The 18,932-nt window shown below is 37.4% G+C and overlaps 1 protein-coding gene across 1 annotated transcript in view; it reads left to right on the forward strand.

Annotated features, from left to right (window-relative positions):
- The first annotated feature begins 3,020 nt into the window (after nt 1-3,020).
- LOC149071175 (uncharacterized) overlaps nt 3,021-18,932 on the forward strand; it is a 256,449-nt gene continuing 240,537 nt past the window's right edge. Inside the window, exons 1-2 of the mRNA XM_089248129.1 lie at nt 3,021-3,232; nt 17,221-17,365. Coding sequence (XP_089104255.1) covers nt 3,106-3,232; nt 17,221-17,365 — 272 coding nt within the window. The 5' untranslated portion in view covers nt 3,021-3,105. The remainder of the gene's footprint in view (nt 3,233-17,220; nt 17,366-18,932) is intronic.

An 18,932-nucleotide genomic window follows, 5' to 3' on the forward strand; every position in this document is an offset into this window, starting at 1 on the left:
TGTTCTTTGCAATTTTTTACTTAATTTCTGCCATTCCTCCTTGAATTTTTCCCTAAATTTCTCCCCCCCCCCCAACCTTTATCCAATTTTCTTCTGTTTGCCTCTTTTTCAAAGTTCTACTTTTTGTCTTTTTTTAAATTTTTGTTTTTACCATTTTATTTAAATTCCCGCAAGTACTTTTTGTCATTTATTTTATGAATTCTTGTCTGATTTCTGCCACATTCTTGTTCTATTCTGAAATTTTGTTCGTTTGCCTTTTTTTGTGAATTTTACCGCCCTCGTTTTCCCTTTTCTTCTAAATTTCCCCCTTTGACTTCCTTTTAAATTCTTAGGCCCCTTCTCCGGCCCTTTTTTAGGTTCCTGGGATCCCCTACAGGGAAATCATTTACTACCAATTATTTTTCTTTTAAAAAAAATGTTTTTTGTTAAAAAAAAATGTTTCTCTCTCTCTGAAAAAATTCAAAATTAGAATTTTCTCCATCTTTTTGAAAATTCCAACCAATCCTCCCCTACACGTACTCCACGACCTCCACATCAAGAAGGAAACCTCTCCATCACCGACCTGTCATTTCATTCTAATGCTATCAACTCTCTCATTCTCTCGCCGATTTTCTTAGATACCTTTAAAAATAAAATCTCAAGATGGAGTCAGTGGGATCGTTATAAGGAGAACGTCCAAGAAAATAACCCATAAATGTACAAGTAATGCTAAAAAGTATTGACAAAATCGAAGGACGGCAGCGAAACATAATTTCTGCCATTTGGGAATTTTTTGGGATTGTCTCTCTGAGAATCCTTGGCGTATTCTGAATTTCTCCCCCCCCCCCGATTTTTTCTGAATTCCTATCGCCTTTTATTATTTTTCCAAATTTTTTGCTCTTTGCCATCTTTTCATTTGATTTCTGCCACCTCTTCTTGCTTTTGTTTTAAAATTTCTTTCCCCTCCCCGTCTAAATTTCTGCTGTTTGCCTTTTTTTTTTTTAAAATTTCTTATTTTTTGCCAATTTTTTTTTTCAGTTTCTGCTCTTTGTCATTTTTTGTTTAATTCCTATACTTTATTATTTTTTTAAAAATGATTTTAAGTACTTTTTGCGCTTATTTTTTTATTTTCTGCCTTTTAACTGAATTTCTCTATCTGTCCTTTGTACAAAACAGCTGTCTGTCCGTGCCCTTTTTCTGAAATTTTGTCCATATGCCTGTACCTGAGAATTTCCGCCCCGCTTTCCAGCTTTTCTTTATTTTCCAAATTTCTTTCCTTGTTCCTTATTTTTAGATATCTAACCCCCTCTGCCTTCCTTAGGCTCCCGGAGTCCTTTCAAAGGATTACACGAGCTTCAAATCCAGAAGAAAACCTCTCCATCACCGACCTGTCATTTCATTCATAACGATATCCATTCATTCTTTCTCTTTCTAAGAAACCTTTAAGAAATAAAACTTTATGAAGGAGTCAGTGGGATCATTACAAGAGCTTCTAAGAAAATAACACTAATATAAAAATACATAAAAAAATTAATATCACATTAAAATTAAAGTAAAAATGAATCGGCGGGCCGTTCTATGTTTTTGGGTGTGTCTCTGAGACTCTTTGGCCTCTTCTAAATTTATGCACCCTCCATCCCCAGGATTTTTCTGAACTTAAGTTTATCTTTTTTTGCCTTTCTCTTAATTTCTGCCGTTTGCCATTTTTTTTTAAATTTTCTGCTCCCTTTTTTTCAATTTTCTTTTAAATTTTTATTCTTGGACGTTTTTTTGTAATTACAGATCTTTGCCACTTTTCTTAATTTCGGATCTTTGTCATTTTATTTAATTTCTTCCGTTCGTCTTTCTTTTTTTTCTGTTGTTTGCCATTTAAAAAAAAAAAAATTTACCTTCCGTTACCTTGCTTAATTTTTGCCTTTCCCCCTTTTGACTTTTTCATGAATTTCTGTTCTGCCCCCCCCCCCCCAACCTTTACCTGAATTCCTGCTCTTTTCCCATTTCTTTAATTTCTGACCTTTGTCATTTTTAAATTTCTGCTGTCTGTGATTTTTATAATTCTTGCTCTTCGCCATTTCTTCGAGTTTTTACATGTTGCCATTTTTTTTTTCAAATTTCTACGTGTCTACATTTTTTTGAAATTCCTACGTGTTGCCATTTTTTTTCAAATTTCTATTTTTAGCCACTTTCTTCAAATTTCTACGTGTAGCCATTTTTTTTAATTTATGCTCTTAACCATTTATTTTTTAAATTTGTCTCTAATTTCTTTACGTAATTTCTACAACTCCCCCCCCCCTCCCCGTCTTTTGCCTTTCTTTCTGAATTTCTGTCCCTCCCCCTTTACCTGTGTTTTTCCTACTCTTTTCCCTTCTTTTTAAATTCCTGACTTTGCTCTTTTTTTTAAATCGCTGTCTTGCATTACCGTTTTATAATTTCTGCCCCATTCTTATCCTTTTATAATTTCTGCCCTTTTTCCCCTTTTTTTTTCTAAATCCGCTTCTTTGCCCCTCATTTTTAAATATCTAATCCCCCCCCCTCTGCCCCTTTTCGGCTCCCGGGGTCCCTTACAGGAACATCAAATATTGTTGTTTTGCTCTTCTCTCTCTCTCTCTCACACACACACACAAAAAGACTGTCTCAAAGAATATTCAAATATCTTTTCTTGTCATTTGTCTAAAAAAAAACAGCCCCACTGAAACCCCCTCACGGATTACACGACCTCCAAAAATCTAGAAAGACACCTCTCCATCACCAACATGTCATTTCATTCATATAACGATATATCAATTCATTCTCTCTCTCTCTCTCTCTCCTTCTAAGATACCTTTGAAAAATAATACAAAAATAAAATCTCACGAGATCGAGTCAGTGGGATCGTTACAAGGAGAACTTCTAAGAAAATAACACATAAATATAAAAATACGTAAAACAAAAAATTAATATTATAGTAAAAAAATAATAAATAAATCGACGGACGCGGCAGCCAACACACACACACACACACACGCACACACACAGTTGCTGCCATTCTATTTTTTGGGTGTGTCTCTCCGAGTGCGTGTGTGACGGTCGGTAGCCCGGATTTCGGGCGGGGCGGTGTCGGCGGCTGTAGTAGTAGTAGTAATCAATATGGCCGACAACATTCGGTCCAAGGTCGCTATAGGGACGGCTAACAGGAGAAAAAAGACACTTATTGCTATACATAGGATACGTAAAAACACGAGGAGGAGGAACAAGAGACAACAAGCTAAGACAGGTGAGAAATATTTGCCTTTAAAAAATTTTGTTTTAGGTCTCGGTCTCTCAAAATCTCGCGTGAAGAATGAGACTTTGCTCTCTCGCAGCTGATAATATTAACCAAATATTTATCTATTTTATCTTGATATTATAAAAAAGAAAGAAAATAAATATATATTTGTGCCCTTGAAAATAAGAGGTCAATGTATGACAAACTGTTTTGTTTGTGTGTGTGTGTCTGGCTGTGTGCGGTTCAACCCTAATTTGCATGTTTTTATTGCGCAATGGTCTGTTTTCGGTAGGAACCACACCTCCCTTGGGTTTGTTTACGTGCGTTTCGGGTCTCTTGTCAATGAATATTTGACATGTTTGTTTGACAATTGCGTTCTGTTGATAGAAATTTTTATCATTTGTGATTCTTTTAAATTTATTTTAAATTAGAATCTGGATTTTATTGAGAATTATTAAATAATTATTTGACATCGGTATTGTTAATGGTCAGTGAGTGCGTAAACGTGGGTGGACTTGAGTTGGTGTGAAGGGTGTAGAGCAGGGGTTCTTATATGTTAGCAGGGAATGGGGTCCATGGACCCTACCCTTTGGGAGTTTCTTGGAGTGGTTTCAGGGAGTCCGTGAGCTTGAATGAGAAAAAAAAATTAACTTATTGTTTTTATATTTGTGTATGCTGAATATCAGGGACGCCTTTACTAGACGCGGGGCCCGGTGCGAAAATAATAGCGGAGCCAGAGGCCTCTTAAATAATTTCGTGTGACGCTTAGCCCCGATTTTATGTATTTGCGGGTGGGGGAGAAACGGCATCCGAAAATTCGTACATTATTATGACAGAAATGCCGAAAAATATGCATACAAAAAATATGAACAAAATTAAAAGCAAATAAAAAAACAATTAATAAAAATTTCGAACTGAAGGAAATTTCAAATTGTTTCCACAATCGATAAAAATTCAGATTTGGAATTCATAAAAAAATATTTCACAATTTATGTAAGAAATAGTTTCACAATTTATGTAAGAAATAGTTTCACAATTTATGTAAGAAATAGTTTCACAATTTATGTAAGAAATAATTCAAAATTTATGAAAAAAATTCCAGAATTTATGAAAAAAATAATTTAGAATTTATGAAAAAAATAATTTAGAATTTATGAAAAAATAATTTCAGAATTTATGAAAAAATAATTCCAAAATTTATGAAAGAAAGAATTCTGGATTTTTATCAAGTATGGGATGTTTCTCTCATTAATTCTGAATTTTCATCAATAGTGGGATTTTTTTTCCAATTCTGGATTTCCATCAATTCTACGATTTTTCTGTCTCATCAATTCTGAATTTCAATCAATCCTGGAATTTTCTCTCTTATTAATTCTGGATTTTCATCAATTATAGAATTTTTCTTTCTCATAAATTCTGAATTTTCATCAATTCTGTGATTTTTTCTCTCATTAATTTTGAATTTCAATCAATCCTGGAATTTTTTCTCTCATTAATTCTGGAATTTTCTCTCTCATTAATTCTGGATTTTCATCAATTATGGGATTTTTCTTTTTCAAAAATTTTGAATTTCCATCAATACTGGAATTTTCTCTCATCAATTCTGGATTTTTATCAATTCTGGCATGTTCTCTCTCATTAATTCTGGATATTCATCAATTATGTGATTTTACTCTCTCAAAAATTCTGGATTTCCATCAACTCTGGGATTTTTTCCTTTCATAAATTCTGGATTTTCATCAATTCTGAGATTTTTCTCCTTTATTCATTTTGAATTTTTATTGCTGAGTAAATATTTTTCCGCATTCCTTTATATTCTGTGATAAGTCATGAATCTTTGGATGCCCGATTCTTCTCCTCCACAAACATATACAAAACACATTCTTCTCCCCTCGCAATACACATGATATCGCATAATATAGAGCACCGAAATTATTTTCGAACCACGGCCCAGTGTCTGACAATGGCGGCCTCCCTTTGCACCATTGGTACTACACTGGTTAAGATTCCAATGCATCACACTATATGTACTGAATGGATAAATATGCATGACATAACATACACAAACTGCGTTAACATGCGTGGCAGGCTCGTCTATACATAAGGGCACATACCGGGCACGTCTCGTTGTCGAAGTTTTGAGGGGTATAGAAGCCTTCAAAAAGCCTTCTTCGCCTTTCCAGGGGGTACTTTAAAGGGAATAAGCAAGCATCCTACATTTCCGTAGGGCCTTATTAATATATTTTGGCTTCCATGATAACATTTAATTGCAATTAACATCAGTTTGTGGTAAGCATGGGGGGAAAAGGGGGTTCAGACTCCGCTGACCCACCTGTTAAGACACGCCATGGACAAAAATATTTAACAAAAGAATTTTTTAATTAAAAATAGTACGTGAAGTTGATCATGTCGTTGGATTTTGGGTCACGGCTGAAAAAGGTTAAGAACCCCCTGCTCTAGGGGGTTACCCTACATATTTACATATTTCTAACTTTATGCAGGCCGTCTGGGAATTTCTGGGGACGTATACGTAGATGGCCTGCGCATGGCCTCTGCACATTTGTAAGCGGTACGCAAACCTTCTTCGCATTTCCACGAAAGACTTCAAGAGCGATAGGTTGCGGGAACTGTAACTATTAGTCAACCGTTCATGCATCTCGTGCACATTGCTCTGCGGAATTTCTGATGAATTGGTACATTCCGGAAAGTGTGTTCTGAGTATCAATTTGGTCCTAACATATTGTTACAAAAGTCGTGTAAATAGTCGTTAACTATCATTAATTATGTCTTTTTTTCCTCCTGAATAGTGTAAATAGCCGTTATATTTTATGTAATAATTAGTGCGGAAATACGCATTTTCCTGCAAGTCTCGCTAAGTTGTTTTCACGGTCTGTTGTGTGTTCTGCTGGTACTGCCATCTGTCTTGCGTATTTTGAAGTAAGGATGGTAAATGTTTGAATTAATCATGTTATGACGTGTTGTAGGCCTGCCTGCTCTCTGCGGAGAGACTCTTTTAACCCTCAGCATGTTCAATCATCCAGAGATTATCACATTTCGTTTCTTTTAAGGTGAAATGCTTTAAATCACGTATTGGTGGCGTACACATATATACAGGGTGCATAGTTAACAGCACGAACAGCAAATTAGTGGTGAATCGTTGATGCTAGAGGTATACTTCCAATTAGAAAAAGTATCCAAATAACGTGTATAACCCACATTCGTGCTGCGAGGAATTGTATTATTAACAAAAAAAATAAAAATAAACTTTTTATACGGACACCCTGTTCTCAAAGACGTAATGAAAGAGTATTTGCCGTCTCCCCTGAGGCCAAAAAAAAAAAAAAAAATCCACTTTTCTAAGTGCCGCAGTATTTGCTGAGATATTCAAATTCGAAAAACGGAGGGAAGTTGGGAAAACAGGATTAAAATGCTGGTAAACCATTTTACTCGCGATGATGCCCACTCCCCCAATTTTCCTCCGTTTCTAGTTCTTTTTTCATTATTATTTCTCTATTTTGTGATAGGTTTGCTTGCACAGTATTGGACAGATGTACAGTACGTAGAAACTTTATAAAAACCGGAAAAATAACCGAAATAAAAACGGTTTGCAGGGTTAACATCGCTAGGTCACGGGAATTTTGTTCAGGAAAAAAATAACAAAAACAGCCGATGGGTATCACTGACGTACACAAGTCCAAGGGAAAATAACGAGTTGAGTCACAAATCCAGCAACGGCAGAGTGCAGCAGGTCCGCATACACACGGTTTGCAACGGTGAACTGGTTATGGATTAGGAGCGCAAGTTCTTATAACAGTCTCATTTGCATATTCCCACCGAAGTCGCTCGTACCAGCGCCACCTATCGGCTGTTTTTTAGTTATTTTTTTCCTGTCTTAGAAAAAATTCCCGTGACCTAGTGATGCTAACCCTGCAAATCATTTATTATTTCGGTTATTTTACCGGTTTTTATTCATTTTCAAACTTTCTATGAACTTTTTGCTAACCCTGTACATTGTTGAGTAGTGTGGCGGTAGAGGGCTTAACTACCCCAATCGCTATTTCGCCGGTGATCGTGGGTTCGAATCCAAATTCTTTGTTTGAACCAGAACTTTTTTAAGATTATATTGAATTCGCAAGTCAGAGAGTTTGATTGCCATCTATCTTTCGCAAAAGACAACTAAAAACAAAGATTTTTTTACGCAGCCTCACTGTGTGTAAAAGCAGATTTTCTCCGATTATTCCCGCAGCATGAGTGTTAAATGGGAGACCGGCTTGCATTCACGCTTTAAGTCGGAAAAAACTGCAGAAAATCAGCCTCAGCCGTGCGGGAATCTGTTTAACACCAAGGTTCCAGCTCCAGGATGTTGAGGTCATGGACAAAAGCACCATTTTCATCGTACCCAATGAGGACCCGAATCGTTTCGTATCAACAAGTGCGTATAAACAGCAGTAAAAAATACATTAAAAACCTTTAATATCAGTATATGTTCGATTATTATTATACATATAATAGCCCCGAGGATGAATGAGTAGATCGGCTACAGTGATACATAACCAAATGCGCACTTCACTTTACTTCATTTCGTTTTTTTCTAAATGGGAATCGTGATATTGGGATATCTATAAATTGAGACATTATGATCGTAATTCTTAGGACCCATCATCGACTTCGTTATGATAATGAGAAATAAATAAGATAGGAAAATAAGAAAAAAACACATGGATGAAAGAAGGGTGTGGCGCAAAACTCTCCTATCTCCAAAAAACAACAACTAAATTACACATTATACCTTCCAGAAACCTTGTCAAGTGGCTTCTGGAAGCATTTTTTTATATATATATACAGCATATCATTAGGTTCAAATCCAAACGAAAAATTCACAAGTCCTTTTTTTTTTTTAATTAGCAACCGTTGCCACATTCTTCAGTGGAATTGGCTGAAGCCACTGAAATACCATCGAGTTGAAAAGGGCTGTGTTTATTTCTGCCGGGCTTTTATAATTAGATTAACTTGGCGCGGGGTGGATAAATCATTCGAGTAATGTCTGTCTTCAAAGTGCGGCTATTACTGGGCTTGGAAATGAAACGTTTCGAAAATGCTACCGGTTCACGTTACGCCCATTCGTATACTATACGAGGGTCACTGGAGAAGTTTTGCGCGTGTGAGATGCGTAAATCTCTCTGGAAAGTGTTGCAGCGCGAACATGCTGAATTTGGTACGCTTCTTCCTTCGTGTGGTTAAATTTTATTTACATAGCAAACGGAATAAATATATTATAGACTAGCAAAAATACCCGGCGCCGCCCGGGCTTTCTTCAATTACTGCGAGCATTGAAAAGTGACAAACCGTTATAAAGGATAAGAAGTGACAAACCATTGTAAAGGCGTATATATATATACCTGGAATGCATTGCTAGGGAATCACGGTAACTAAAATAAACATTCCGAAAGTGATTGTTGAGGCCCAGAAACCATTTTTGACCGACAGTTTTTGACATTTCGGGCCAAAGCTGTATTAAAAATAATCTTAAGCCGCTTTGTTTCGGGCTGATGAACCTTTTAAAGTAGCCTATCGTTCAAGTCGGGTCCCGTTTGGTATATACGCAAAATTTGGCGATGATTGATCTAAAATGGTAGATTTGTATAGAGAGTGCACGCACACGCACACACACCACTAAGCGATATACGATACCAATAATACTTTTAACATGGTAAGACTCTATGCTGTAACACAGGGTTTTCCAACGTAGAGTTTGAGAGGGAAAACCCTTGATAGTTATAAGGCTGTTCAGTAGATAATGCCCCTTGATTGTAGTAATAACCCTTGATGATAATGCGGCTATTTCACGCAACTCAAACGAATTTTTGAATAATTATCCAAAAGAAAAAAAGTTTATTCCTACTGCCGTCTCAACAGCATCATAGCCCCAGAGCGAAATGAAAGAGGGCTTAGACACCAGCTCTTAATCAGGGGCATTCTCAGGATCGCCCTCGCATTCTTCTTGTTTGTATTGGTGTGTACTATCTTATAGTTTTCCCCATCTTTTCCGAATCACCCTGTATTGTTCTCAAGAGTGTGGTAATCATAAATTTTTTTAACAACTATTCTATATGTACAAGATATACGGAAGACTGGATGTTGTGAAGATATTTATTATTTGAGATGTTAATTTTTTAAGGAAGGAAAAAACTCATCTCTGCCTCTACCGGGAGTCGAACCCGGGTCCCTCGATTGCCGGACGAGTGCTCTGACCACTAAGCTACAGAGGAGATAGAGATTTTCCTTCGCTAGAGCGTATATATGCCGAACGGAACCGTGCAATGGACGGTGAAACCAATCAGCTAATCGCTCATGGACGACGAGCCACCAGAGGGCTATATATGTGACATGAATGTCAGCTTAGTGGTCAGGGCACTCGTCCGGCAATCGAGGGACCCGGGTTCGACTCCCGGTAGAGGCAGAGATGAGTTTTTTCCTTCCTTAAAAAATTAACATCTATAATAATAAATATCTTCACAACATCCAGTCTTCCGTATATCTTGTATTAACAAGTGGAGAGCGACATTCATGTCATATATTCTATATGTATTCGCAATGCAGAAAACTCTGTAAAATTTGTTAAATTACGAAATTGAATTTGCATGAATCATTTATGAATGTACAAGAAAAAAAAAAAAAAGAAGGTTTCCAATATATATACTTGAGGAACTTCTTTCTACTTGGACATTCCATTCTGGACATAACAAACGCCATGTCCCTCTCCACTGTTCATACGAAGTACGAAAGCCTGGATAACCAAGCGGAGATCGAGATGTAGTTCGGAAAGAAAATTCACAATCCTCTGTGGGGAATCGAACCACATCAATGGTTAGAACACTCTCCCGGACAGTGAGAGATTGGTGGTTCGATTCCCCTCAGAGGAATGTGAATTTTCTTTCCGAACTACATCTCGATCTCCGCTTGGTTATCCAGGCTTTTTCGTACTTCGTATAATTCCTGTGTTGCCTATCTGATAAATATAAGATGAACCAATTTAATACAATTTCGTATTATCTGCAATCTATCCGAAACTCGACGAGAAACTCCTTTAGAAGAGTTCGGGAAGCTTCATGGGTTTGAAAACGCTTCGCGGGACACTTGAAAATCTGAAAAAGTGTGTCGCGAGCCACTTGAGTGATAAGGAATGAGTCACGGGCCACTTAAGTCATGTGGAAGTGTACCGTGGGCCACTTGAGTGTTCTGGAACTGTGCCGCGGGTAACTTAAGTGATGTGGAACAGCATCACGGGCCGCTAAATTCTCCGGAATCGTGCCACACGTCAGTGTAAATAAGTCGCGGGTCACTTGAGTGATCCGTAATGTGCCGCAGGCCACCTGAGTAAAGTGGAAATGTACCAGAAGGGGTTTAAGTGTTCTGGAATTGCGTCGCTAGTCACTCGATGATCACTTTAGGGTCGTATTCACCGACATGGTTTAAACTATAGTCATAATTTTCTGATGAGAGATCGACACGGATTGGTTAGACTCAGGTTTTTAACCAATCTATGTTGATCTCTTATCCAAAAATTGTGACTACAGTTTAGACCATGTCGGTGAATACGGTCCTAAATGATGTGGAACTGAACCGCAGCTGATTTAAGTGATCTGGAACTGTACCACGGGCCGCTGAATTAGTCTGAAACTGTGTCGCTGGCTGCTTAAGCACCTCAGGCCACTTCAGTGGTGTGGGACTACGCCGCAGGTCACCTAAGCGATTTTTCAGCGTGTCGCGGGTCACTTTATTGATCTGCAAATGTTCTGCCTAGTTCATTTTTTACAAAATTATGTTCGAAGTCGCTTGCCACATCAGATGACACCGAGGGCTGCATTATGCCCACCTGCCATGAGCTGAGCATATATGAAATTAAGTTTCCCGGGTGTGCCTCGACAATGACTTATTCACCGAAACACAAACCCCATGCGATAGTATAAAAATTATTTCCATCCACATAATCAATCAAATTAGTTTACAAGAGTAAAAAGTATCGGTGTAAAAAAGGGCGTAGTTTTTATTTGTTAGTAGTAAAATTATTAAACCAAAGAAAATTCGGACAGTAAATACCTGCAGGGCAAAAATAATCAATCAATACCTCGAGGTTATAATCAAAATAAATATCACAACAAAACGAAAAACAAAAAAAAAAAAGGTCACGGAAATGAAACACATTTTTATATACGAATCCGCGACCACAACACCTTCTTCCAAGACGGAACAATTTAGAACGTAACTCGGAACACAAATCAGACCTATCATTATTATTATAATAGTATCTGTATTGGAAAAAACTTGAGAGAGAAGGAAGTTTTTTCCTTTCTTCTCTCACCAGAATCCAATTGATGTCTCAATTCGATCTTGATCCAAGACCAAATTAACCAAGGGATCACGTTCACCCTTAGGCGTCTACCTTTTAACGGGGGGGGGGGGGCCTTCATGCCGCCTAATCTTCCAAATAAAAAAAAAATGGCACCAACCCGTTTTTATGATTTATTCGCAACGCGTGGGAATAATAAAAGCTACCACATAAACCTATTAAATAGATCCTTAGGGTGCGTTAAATACAAACCCGGGTTCGAAACCGAAACTATATCAGAGATTCAATCTGTATCATTCTGTTTTAACGCCTAGGCTGCTGCCGCCTCTGATGTGCTTAGGCCTTCACACTAGCAACAAGGTTACGTACTCGTTATCCACACGTAACAAATATAAATTGGGTGATCATTAATCATTTATATAATGACTTTATTGAATTCTTTCTCTTAATCCGAGGGATCATTAATGATGTAATGATTCCATTGTATGCATTAAGAATATAAAAAAAAATGAATATAGGTAATCGCTTAATCAGTGTGTGTGGATTCATTATAAGCGAGGTCTCGACCAATTTCAATATTAAAAAGAAATTGGAAAAATTCTGGATTGATTATTTAGATCAATTTTAAGGGTTGGATATTTAATGGTTAAGTTAAGGGAGAAATTTAGGTAATTTTCTTAGCGTTGTAATGATCGATTTCACCGGGGAGGAATAAATCGTGAGAAAACGCCTTTAATTTGATGGCAGATCACTGAAATTGACTTAATGTATGAATTTCGTTCTAGAGTTGTGTTCATTATGATGGTTATGATTTGTTAGCTTTATTTTTGATTTGCTGTGAACACACAAAATCCATAAAATAATCGCGTAAGACGAAATCGCGTAAAGTTAGTTGAGAATTTAATATAGGTTAAGAGATAGGGATAGGTTTTTTTCTTCAGAAGGGGATAAGAGAGAAAAGATAAATCCAACTTCCAGCAGCAAAATAATTTTTCGGATGAATTAAGTGTTCAAACATAAATAAATCTCGTCAATTTAGGCTGTATAAGTAAATTCAATTAATACTTTTTAGTAAAACGTGTACAGTACTTTGTACCTCTGTGTTCATTATTTCTGAAAGATTCTAGTGTGAAGAGTGGATGTTTTCTTTCTTGAAGAGCCTGGTATATGGGGGGGGGGGAAGATGAGGAGAGATAGGCTGATTACTAGAGCCCGCGTTAAAAAAGTGGCGAAATATGTTCTAAAATTATGGAAATATGTACTTAAAAATGCCAAAATGTGCTCTTAAATGCCAAAATATGCACTTAAAAACGTCAAAATGTGCACTTAAAAACGCCAAAATGTGCACTTAAATGCCAAAATATGCACTTAAAAATGCCAAAATGTGCTTTTAAATGCCCAAATATGCACCTAAAAAATGCCAAAATGCGCTCTTAAATGCCAAAATGTGCTCTGAAATGCCAAAATATGCGCTTAAAATGTGAAAATACGTGTTTAAAATGCCAAAATATGCGATATATATATATGAAATATATAACTTCCCTCAGAATATGCACTAAAAACCCTGAAAATGTTAAAAGTTCCAAAATAGGTACAAAAAATGAGAAAATAGGCACCATGCATAAAAAAAAGCCAGATGTGTTGTTAAAATGCATCTTTTCTATTTCTTAGTGCATATGCATACATTCACCGAAAAAAAAATATCCCCTCGTATTGATGCACCGCATATGTAAATAACTTTTACATATTTGTTATATATTCTGGCATTCTCTCAATTTCCAGTTTGTTGTAGCTGCTTTCAGTAACGAAAATACCTCCTCCTCCTCCTAACCAGATCATGGACCACCGCTCTGTCTCTATGAAGGGATTTTAGCAGGCGGTCGAAGACCTGGGCCATGCTGGAAGCTGAGCATGTATGTGTTGTAGACTTAACGTGAAGTCTGTTTCTGTGTAACAAGGTGACGTGCAGTGCTACTGTCATGTGCCGCCAATTTTTCTAACTATGAAGGAAGTGTACTGTTTGAATAATTGTATCGTTGTGTAGGCGTGTTGCCCTCTGTGGCGAGACTTTTAACGGGGAGCTCGGCTCACATTCGCGCTACGAAGTTGGGAACTGCAGAAAACTAACTTGTGGCAGCGTCACAAAAATACCAGTAAAGAAAAAAAGAATTCTGACATTACTTCTAAAAAAAATTTAACGTTTTGACATATCTCTAGAAATAGCCTTTCAAAAAAACGATTAATATTCGTAAAATACTATGGGGCCATTGAAGTATTACGTCAGAAAATTTTTAGCCGTTTTTGACACCCCCCCCCCCGTCAGCAAAATTTCGTCAGCACTGCCCCCGCCCCCTACCTCCTATCGCATATGGGTAGGATCAGAAACGTACGCGGGAGGTGGGGCTTAGGGGGCTCGTGCGCCTCCCCTCCCAGATAAAAGAAAATTTTTAATGCAAGAAATATTAAAGAATAATAAAAAAATTCGAAAGAAAATACCTTTATATGTTATTATAATCGATTTCTGTTAATTTCAATGCTATTTGAAAGCTATGAACTTAAAATTTCTCTTTAGGAAATTCATTGCGACCAACCCTGTAAGCCGTATATGGCAAACCTTTGACCCGCGAACCAAATGTGGTCCTGAAGGCTATCTCATGTGGCTTGCCCCCTCACACCTAATTTTGTAAAAATTAACTAAGCGGCACATCTACAAATCGCTTAAATGACCCGTGGCACAATTCCACAGCATTCAAGTGGACCGTGGCACATTTTCAGATCAGTGAAGTAGGCCTCAAAGATCACTTTCACATTCAAAGATCAGTGAAGTAGGCCTCAAAGATCACTTCACATTCAAAGATCACTTCAAATTCAAAGATCACTTCACATTCAAAGATCACTTCACATTCAAAGTTCACTTCGCATTCAAAGATCACTTAAGTAACCCGCGACACTGTTCCAGAACACTTAAACTATTTGTGGCACATTTAGAGATCCCTTGAGTGACGCAGTTTTAGAGCACTTAAGTGTCCCGGACACATTTCCAGAGCACTTGAAGGATCCGTGAAACATTTAGAGATCACTGAAGTGGCTCTGTGGAGGAGTTAAATCAATAGGGAGAATGTTAGTTCAGGTGCCCAATAACTATCGAAAGGTTTTTTCCGTTTTTGGTGCACCGAATAAGATGCCATTAACAATATTTCATATTTCATACAGGGTGGTTGATGACGTAAGCATCATCCAAATCTTCCCTTGTCATCAAAAGTCAGCAAATCGGAAACCCCCACCACCCCATCGATGCTGACGTAATACTTGAATGACCCCTTTACAAATATCTATCAATTCACTAAATCCCACATTCGGAAAAAAAAACACCGATATTATGAAAATATTATGAACAATTATTCATTTGATAAATTATAAAAAAAAATAGACTGAGCTCAAATAAACGTTCAAAAATATACATTTATTCTAAAAATTCTTTGATTATATGCGTTAATGCTAAAAAAGGCCAAAAGATGCAAATGCATATTCACGTCATACTTGTAATTTGCAAGCCCATTTTAGGGATTAAAACAAACTACAAATCAAACTTCGTGGGGTGGAAATTTCTAAAATTGAATTTTCGAAATCACGTTATAGCGAAATCGCGTTAAAGGCTATCACGGGTGTATGTACAGGGTGGTTTCACGAATATTGTCCGAAACTAATAAAAATTCTAAGGTTGAGTGAAATGAATTTGCCTGTGCTAGCAACGTTTCTGTAAGATAATAATTAAAATTCTTGTTCAGTGAAAAAGAAATTTAGTTGGTCAATGCAATTTGTTCTTTTCTCTGTCATAGTGAAAGAAATTTACTCGGTAAAAATGAAATTGAAAATTCGCTGAGGTATCCGTAATTGATATTCTTCATTTTCTCCACTTTTTTTGCGTGACTTCCAATCGAAAAAAATTAAGACAATCAGAAAAGTACGATATTTCAGAAATTTTCAAGGAAATAATTATTATCATAATTTCTTTTGTTGGAAGCTTACCGCTAGATATGTGAAGGACACGTACGTACGCCTAGAAAAATGCGTAGGAAGATTGCGTACTTCTAGAAATGCGTAGGAAGATTGCGTACTTCTAGAAATGCGTAGGAAGATTGCGTACTTTTAGAAATGCGTAGAGAATATCTGCTTTCTTTCAGAGAGACATGCGCGCCTGAAGGAAAACAAGTAACCTACACACACTTACCCACTGCTAGAAACAAGTAGAAAGCGCTCGCCTGCCCCCAGAAATTCATAGGGAGATAGCGCATTTTTTGAAGTGCGGTGGAAGCTTGCTACGGGAAGCGCACTTTCAGAAATGCGTTCAAGTCTTGTTTTAATCTAGATAAGAGTAGGAGGGTTAGATTTTCTGCCAGAAATGTGCAGAAGCGTAGGCAGATTGCGTATCCCCACTAACTTGTAGGAGGGTGGTGGCCTCACGTCGCTGTTAAAATTACCCTGTCTCTGAGTAATGGTCCACATACTGTGTATGTTATTAAGAATCGCGACAACTCCTATGCTCCCTTTCACACCGACGCATTCATTTTTTGGAAATTTAAAAATATATTTGCACTTTTGATACCCAAAAAATGTATTAAAATCATAAATGTCATAATCAAATCTTTAAATATTTTTTCCTTCAAATTTACAATTTTTTAAACTTTAAATTTTCAATTTTCTTATTGTGAAGAAATTATTCACTTCGCTCAAATTTCTTCAGCCAAGATGATGCAGCGTATATTCATCTTCACATGGACATTTTTTCCAGAATTTTATTGATCATTTGATCATTTTTGTCGCACCACGGTCATTTTCTGCCCACGAGGGCTAATTAGTCCGGGACCTACAATTTATTGCTGATTCCAAACGGCAGGCTTGTTTGTTATACTCATCGAGAGGTTGGTGCGCTAACCCCTCGATGGGGGGGACTCCCTGCGATAGAAATTTTTTCTGTGGTCATGTCGCCGTTTCTGTTGTACCCCAGTGTCAGGAAAGTTTTCTGACAAGGACGAACTGGGTATCGAATTCGCGACACCTCTAAACATCCTTTGGTACTTTAGGCGAGTGTCTTATCGACCTGGTCTACCGCGCCCCACCTTTAGAATTTTATTGCAAAATTTTATGTAATAAATCATATTCCAGGAGGAACTACAAAAAAATCCCGAAAATTCAACTTTAAGTGCTGCCCTCTGATGTAAGCCCCCAAAAGTTTACACTTATCATATTTCCAACTCGAAACTTTGAGTCAATGCTCAACTCCCTGAGGTCAAAAGAAAAAATTCTAGTGGGAAAAAGTAACCCACACATTTGTGGCAACAGGGTCTTGAAGGCGATATCTAATCTCAATAGAAATATACAGATTTGATTCAAAGAGCAACATGCATGTGTAATTTCTTCCAATAAATTGAATTATAGTAATACCACTCTTAACAGACACCCCTCAAATGCGGCCACCTATCTTTTACGGCGAAATAATAATTTCCCCATATATGATAAAACTATGCTTTCCAAGTCCTTGATTAACGGAGCCCCCATTCTTTTATGCACGAATTTTTTTGTCCGCAAAAGAGAGGTTTTACTGTATTTATATATATACATGCTATATTTTTGTGCATTTTTCAAGGTGGCCAGTATCGAATCTACCTCATGGAAGATGACGAATCTCTTGTTGACAAAGAGGTCGATTGTCCCACCGAAAACAGCGATGACCATCAAGAGGAAAAACCGGACGAGTCCAGGACCTGTGATCACGATGACGGCAGTGAAAGGTAATTTTATTGAATTATTATCGGGAGCTGAAATTTTTAGATTTACTGCAGAGCACCCGATGGCCAAAGTCTTGACGAAAACAATCCAAATTAGTTGGTGTCACGTAGGCAATGCCTCAATATATGCCCTCTCTGCGCTCGCATTCTGTCTGAATCTACGTCGGTTGCCACAACATTGACACATCTATCGGTTTTGCAATCGGAATCATGTTGGCGTTATCGTCATGTTCATCGTGAAATGACTTCCGTCACGTTTAGACTGTCAGTTTAGGTATAACTTGGAAATTTTTGCGTGACACCTCGCACTATAACATGGGAATATTGACCCGAACGGGAAGGATTAGCACTTCTTTTTTTTTAAGGAATAAAAAACGATGCTTTTGAGCGTTTTGGCTAGCGCATGTTGATCCATAACATGAATAATTAAACAAAAATGGCAATTTGAAGACGCACTTCGAATTTTTTACGTTTGTTTTGGATACGGTGCAATATCAAAAAATAATATACAAGTACTTATATACCTTATACAGGGTGCACAGGTAACAGAGAGTATGGTATTTTACTGATGAACCACGCGTTGATCCTAAAAGCATACTTCCAACCCAGAGGAAGCATTCAAATAACGTGTAGTACTTGAATTTGTCATTCATGTTGCAAGGTGTTATACACGCGCGCACACACAGGTATTCAGGTATTGAAATAAATATGTTAAATTTGCATACGGACACACCCTGTGCTCACAAGAAAACTATTTCACAACTTTCCTCCGTTTTTCGAATATCTCAGTGAATATTGCCCTTAGAAAAGGGAAATTTTCAGTTGTTGGCATCAGGAGAGACAGGGCAACAACTTTCTAATTTGGTTTTCGAGTACAGGGTGTCCGTATAAAAAAGTTTAATTTTTTTTGTTTTAATAACTATACAACTCCTTCCAACATGAATGACATATCCAAGTACTACACGTTATTTGGTCACTTTTTCTTAATAGGAAGTATGTCTTTAGCCAGTAAAATACCACATACGCCCTGTTACCTATGCACCCTGTATATATTTTTTTCAATTATTAACTTGTTTTCGGAATCAGTAGCGTTGGCAAATTTCGAAAAATTAAAATGCGGGACATGTTTTCCTTTGTGAGCTATTAAATTAAAAGCTGAAAAAAACCAGCATCTGCTTACAAAAAAATTCCCAAGATAATTTCTGTGGAGACAGTCAAGGCCGGAGCCGTCTTAACAACATCATGGGGCGATGAGTCGGCTCTTCTCTACACAGGCGCCATAGTATTAACCTCTTTACGATCGCGGACGAAGTATCTCGTCCTAACGCAATTGGAAGAAATTCATTCCAGTGTTTCCTCTGATTTCTTTTATCTCTTTCCTCATCACCGCCAAGTTTCATTGTAACCCTATGCACTAAAGTGTTTTTACCCTCGTTGCTCTTTCTGCACCCCCGTTTAGTGTTTCGACCCCCTCACGTATGATGCATCTTTCTACTATACAGGGGGTGTCCTGTAAGTCCTAATCACAGAGTAATAATACTATAGAGTGCGCGCGAGGGGTTACAATGTG

This window comes from Pholcus phalangioides, unplaced genomic scaffold, assembly GCF_987345545.1.
Source record: "Pholcus phalangioides strain wild (caught in Gottingen) unplaced genomic scaffold, Ppha-v1.0 ptg000019l_1, whole genome shotgun sequence".
NCBI classification, from domain to species: Eukaryota; Metazoa; Arthropoda; class Arachnida; order Araneae; family Pholcidae; genus Pholcus; species Pholcus phalangioides.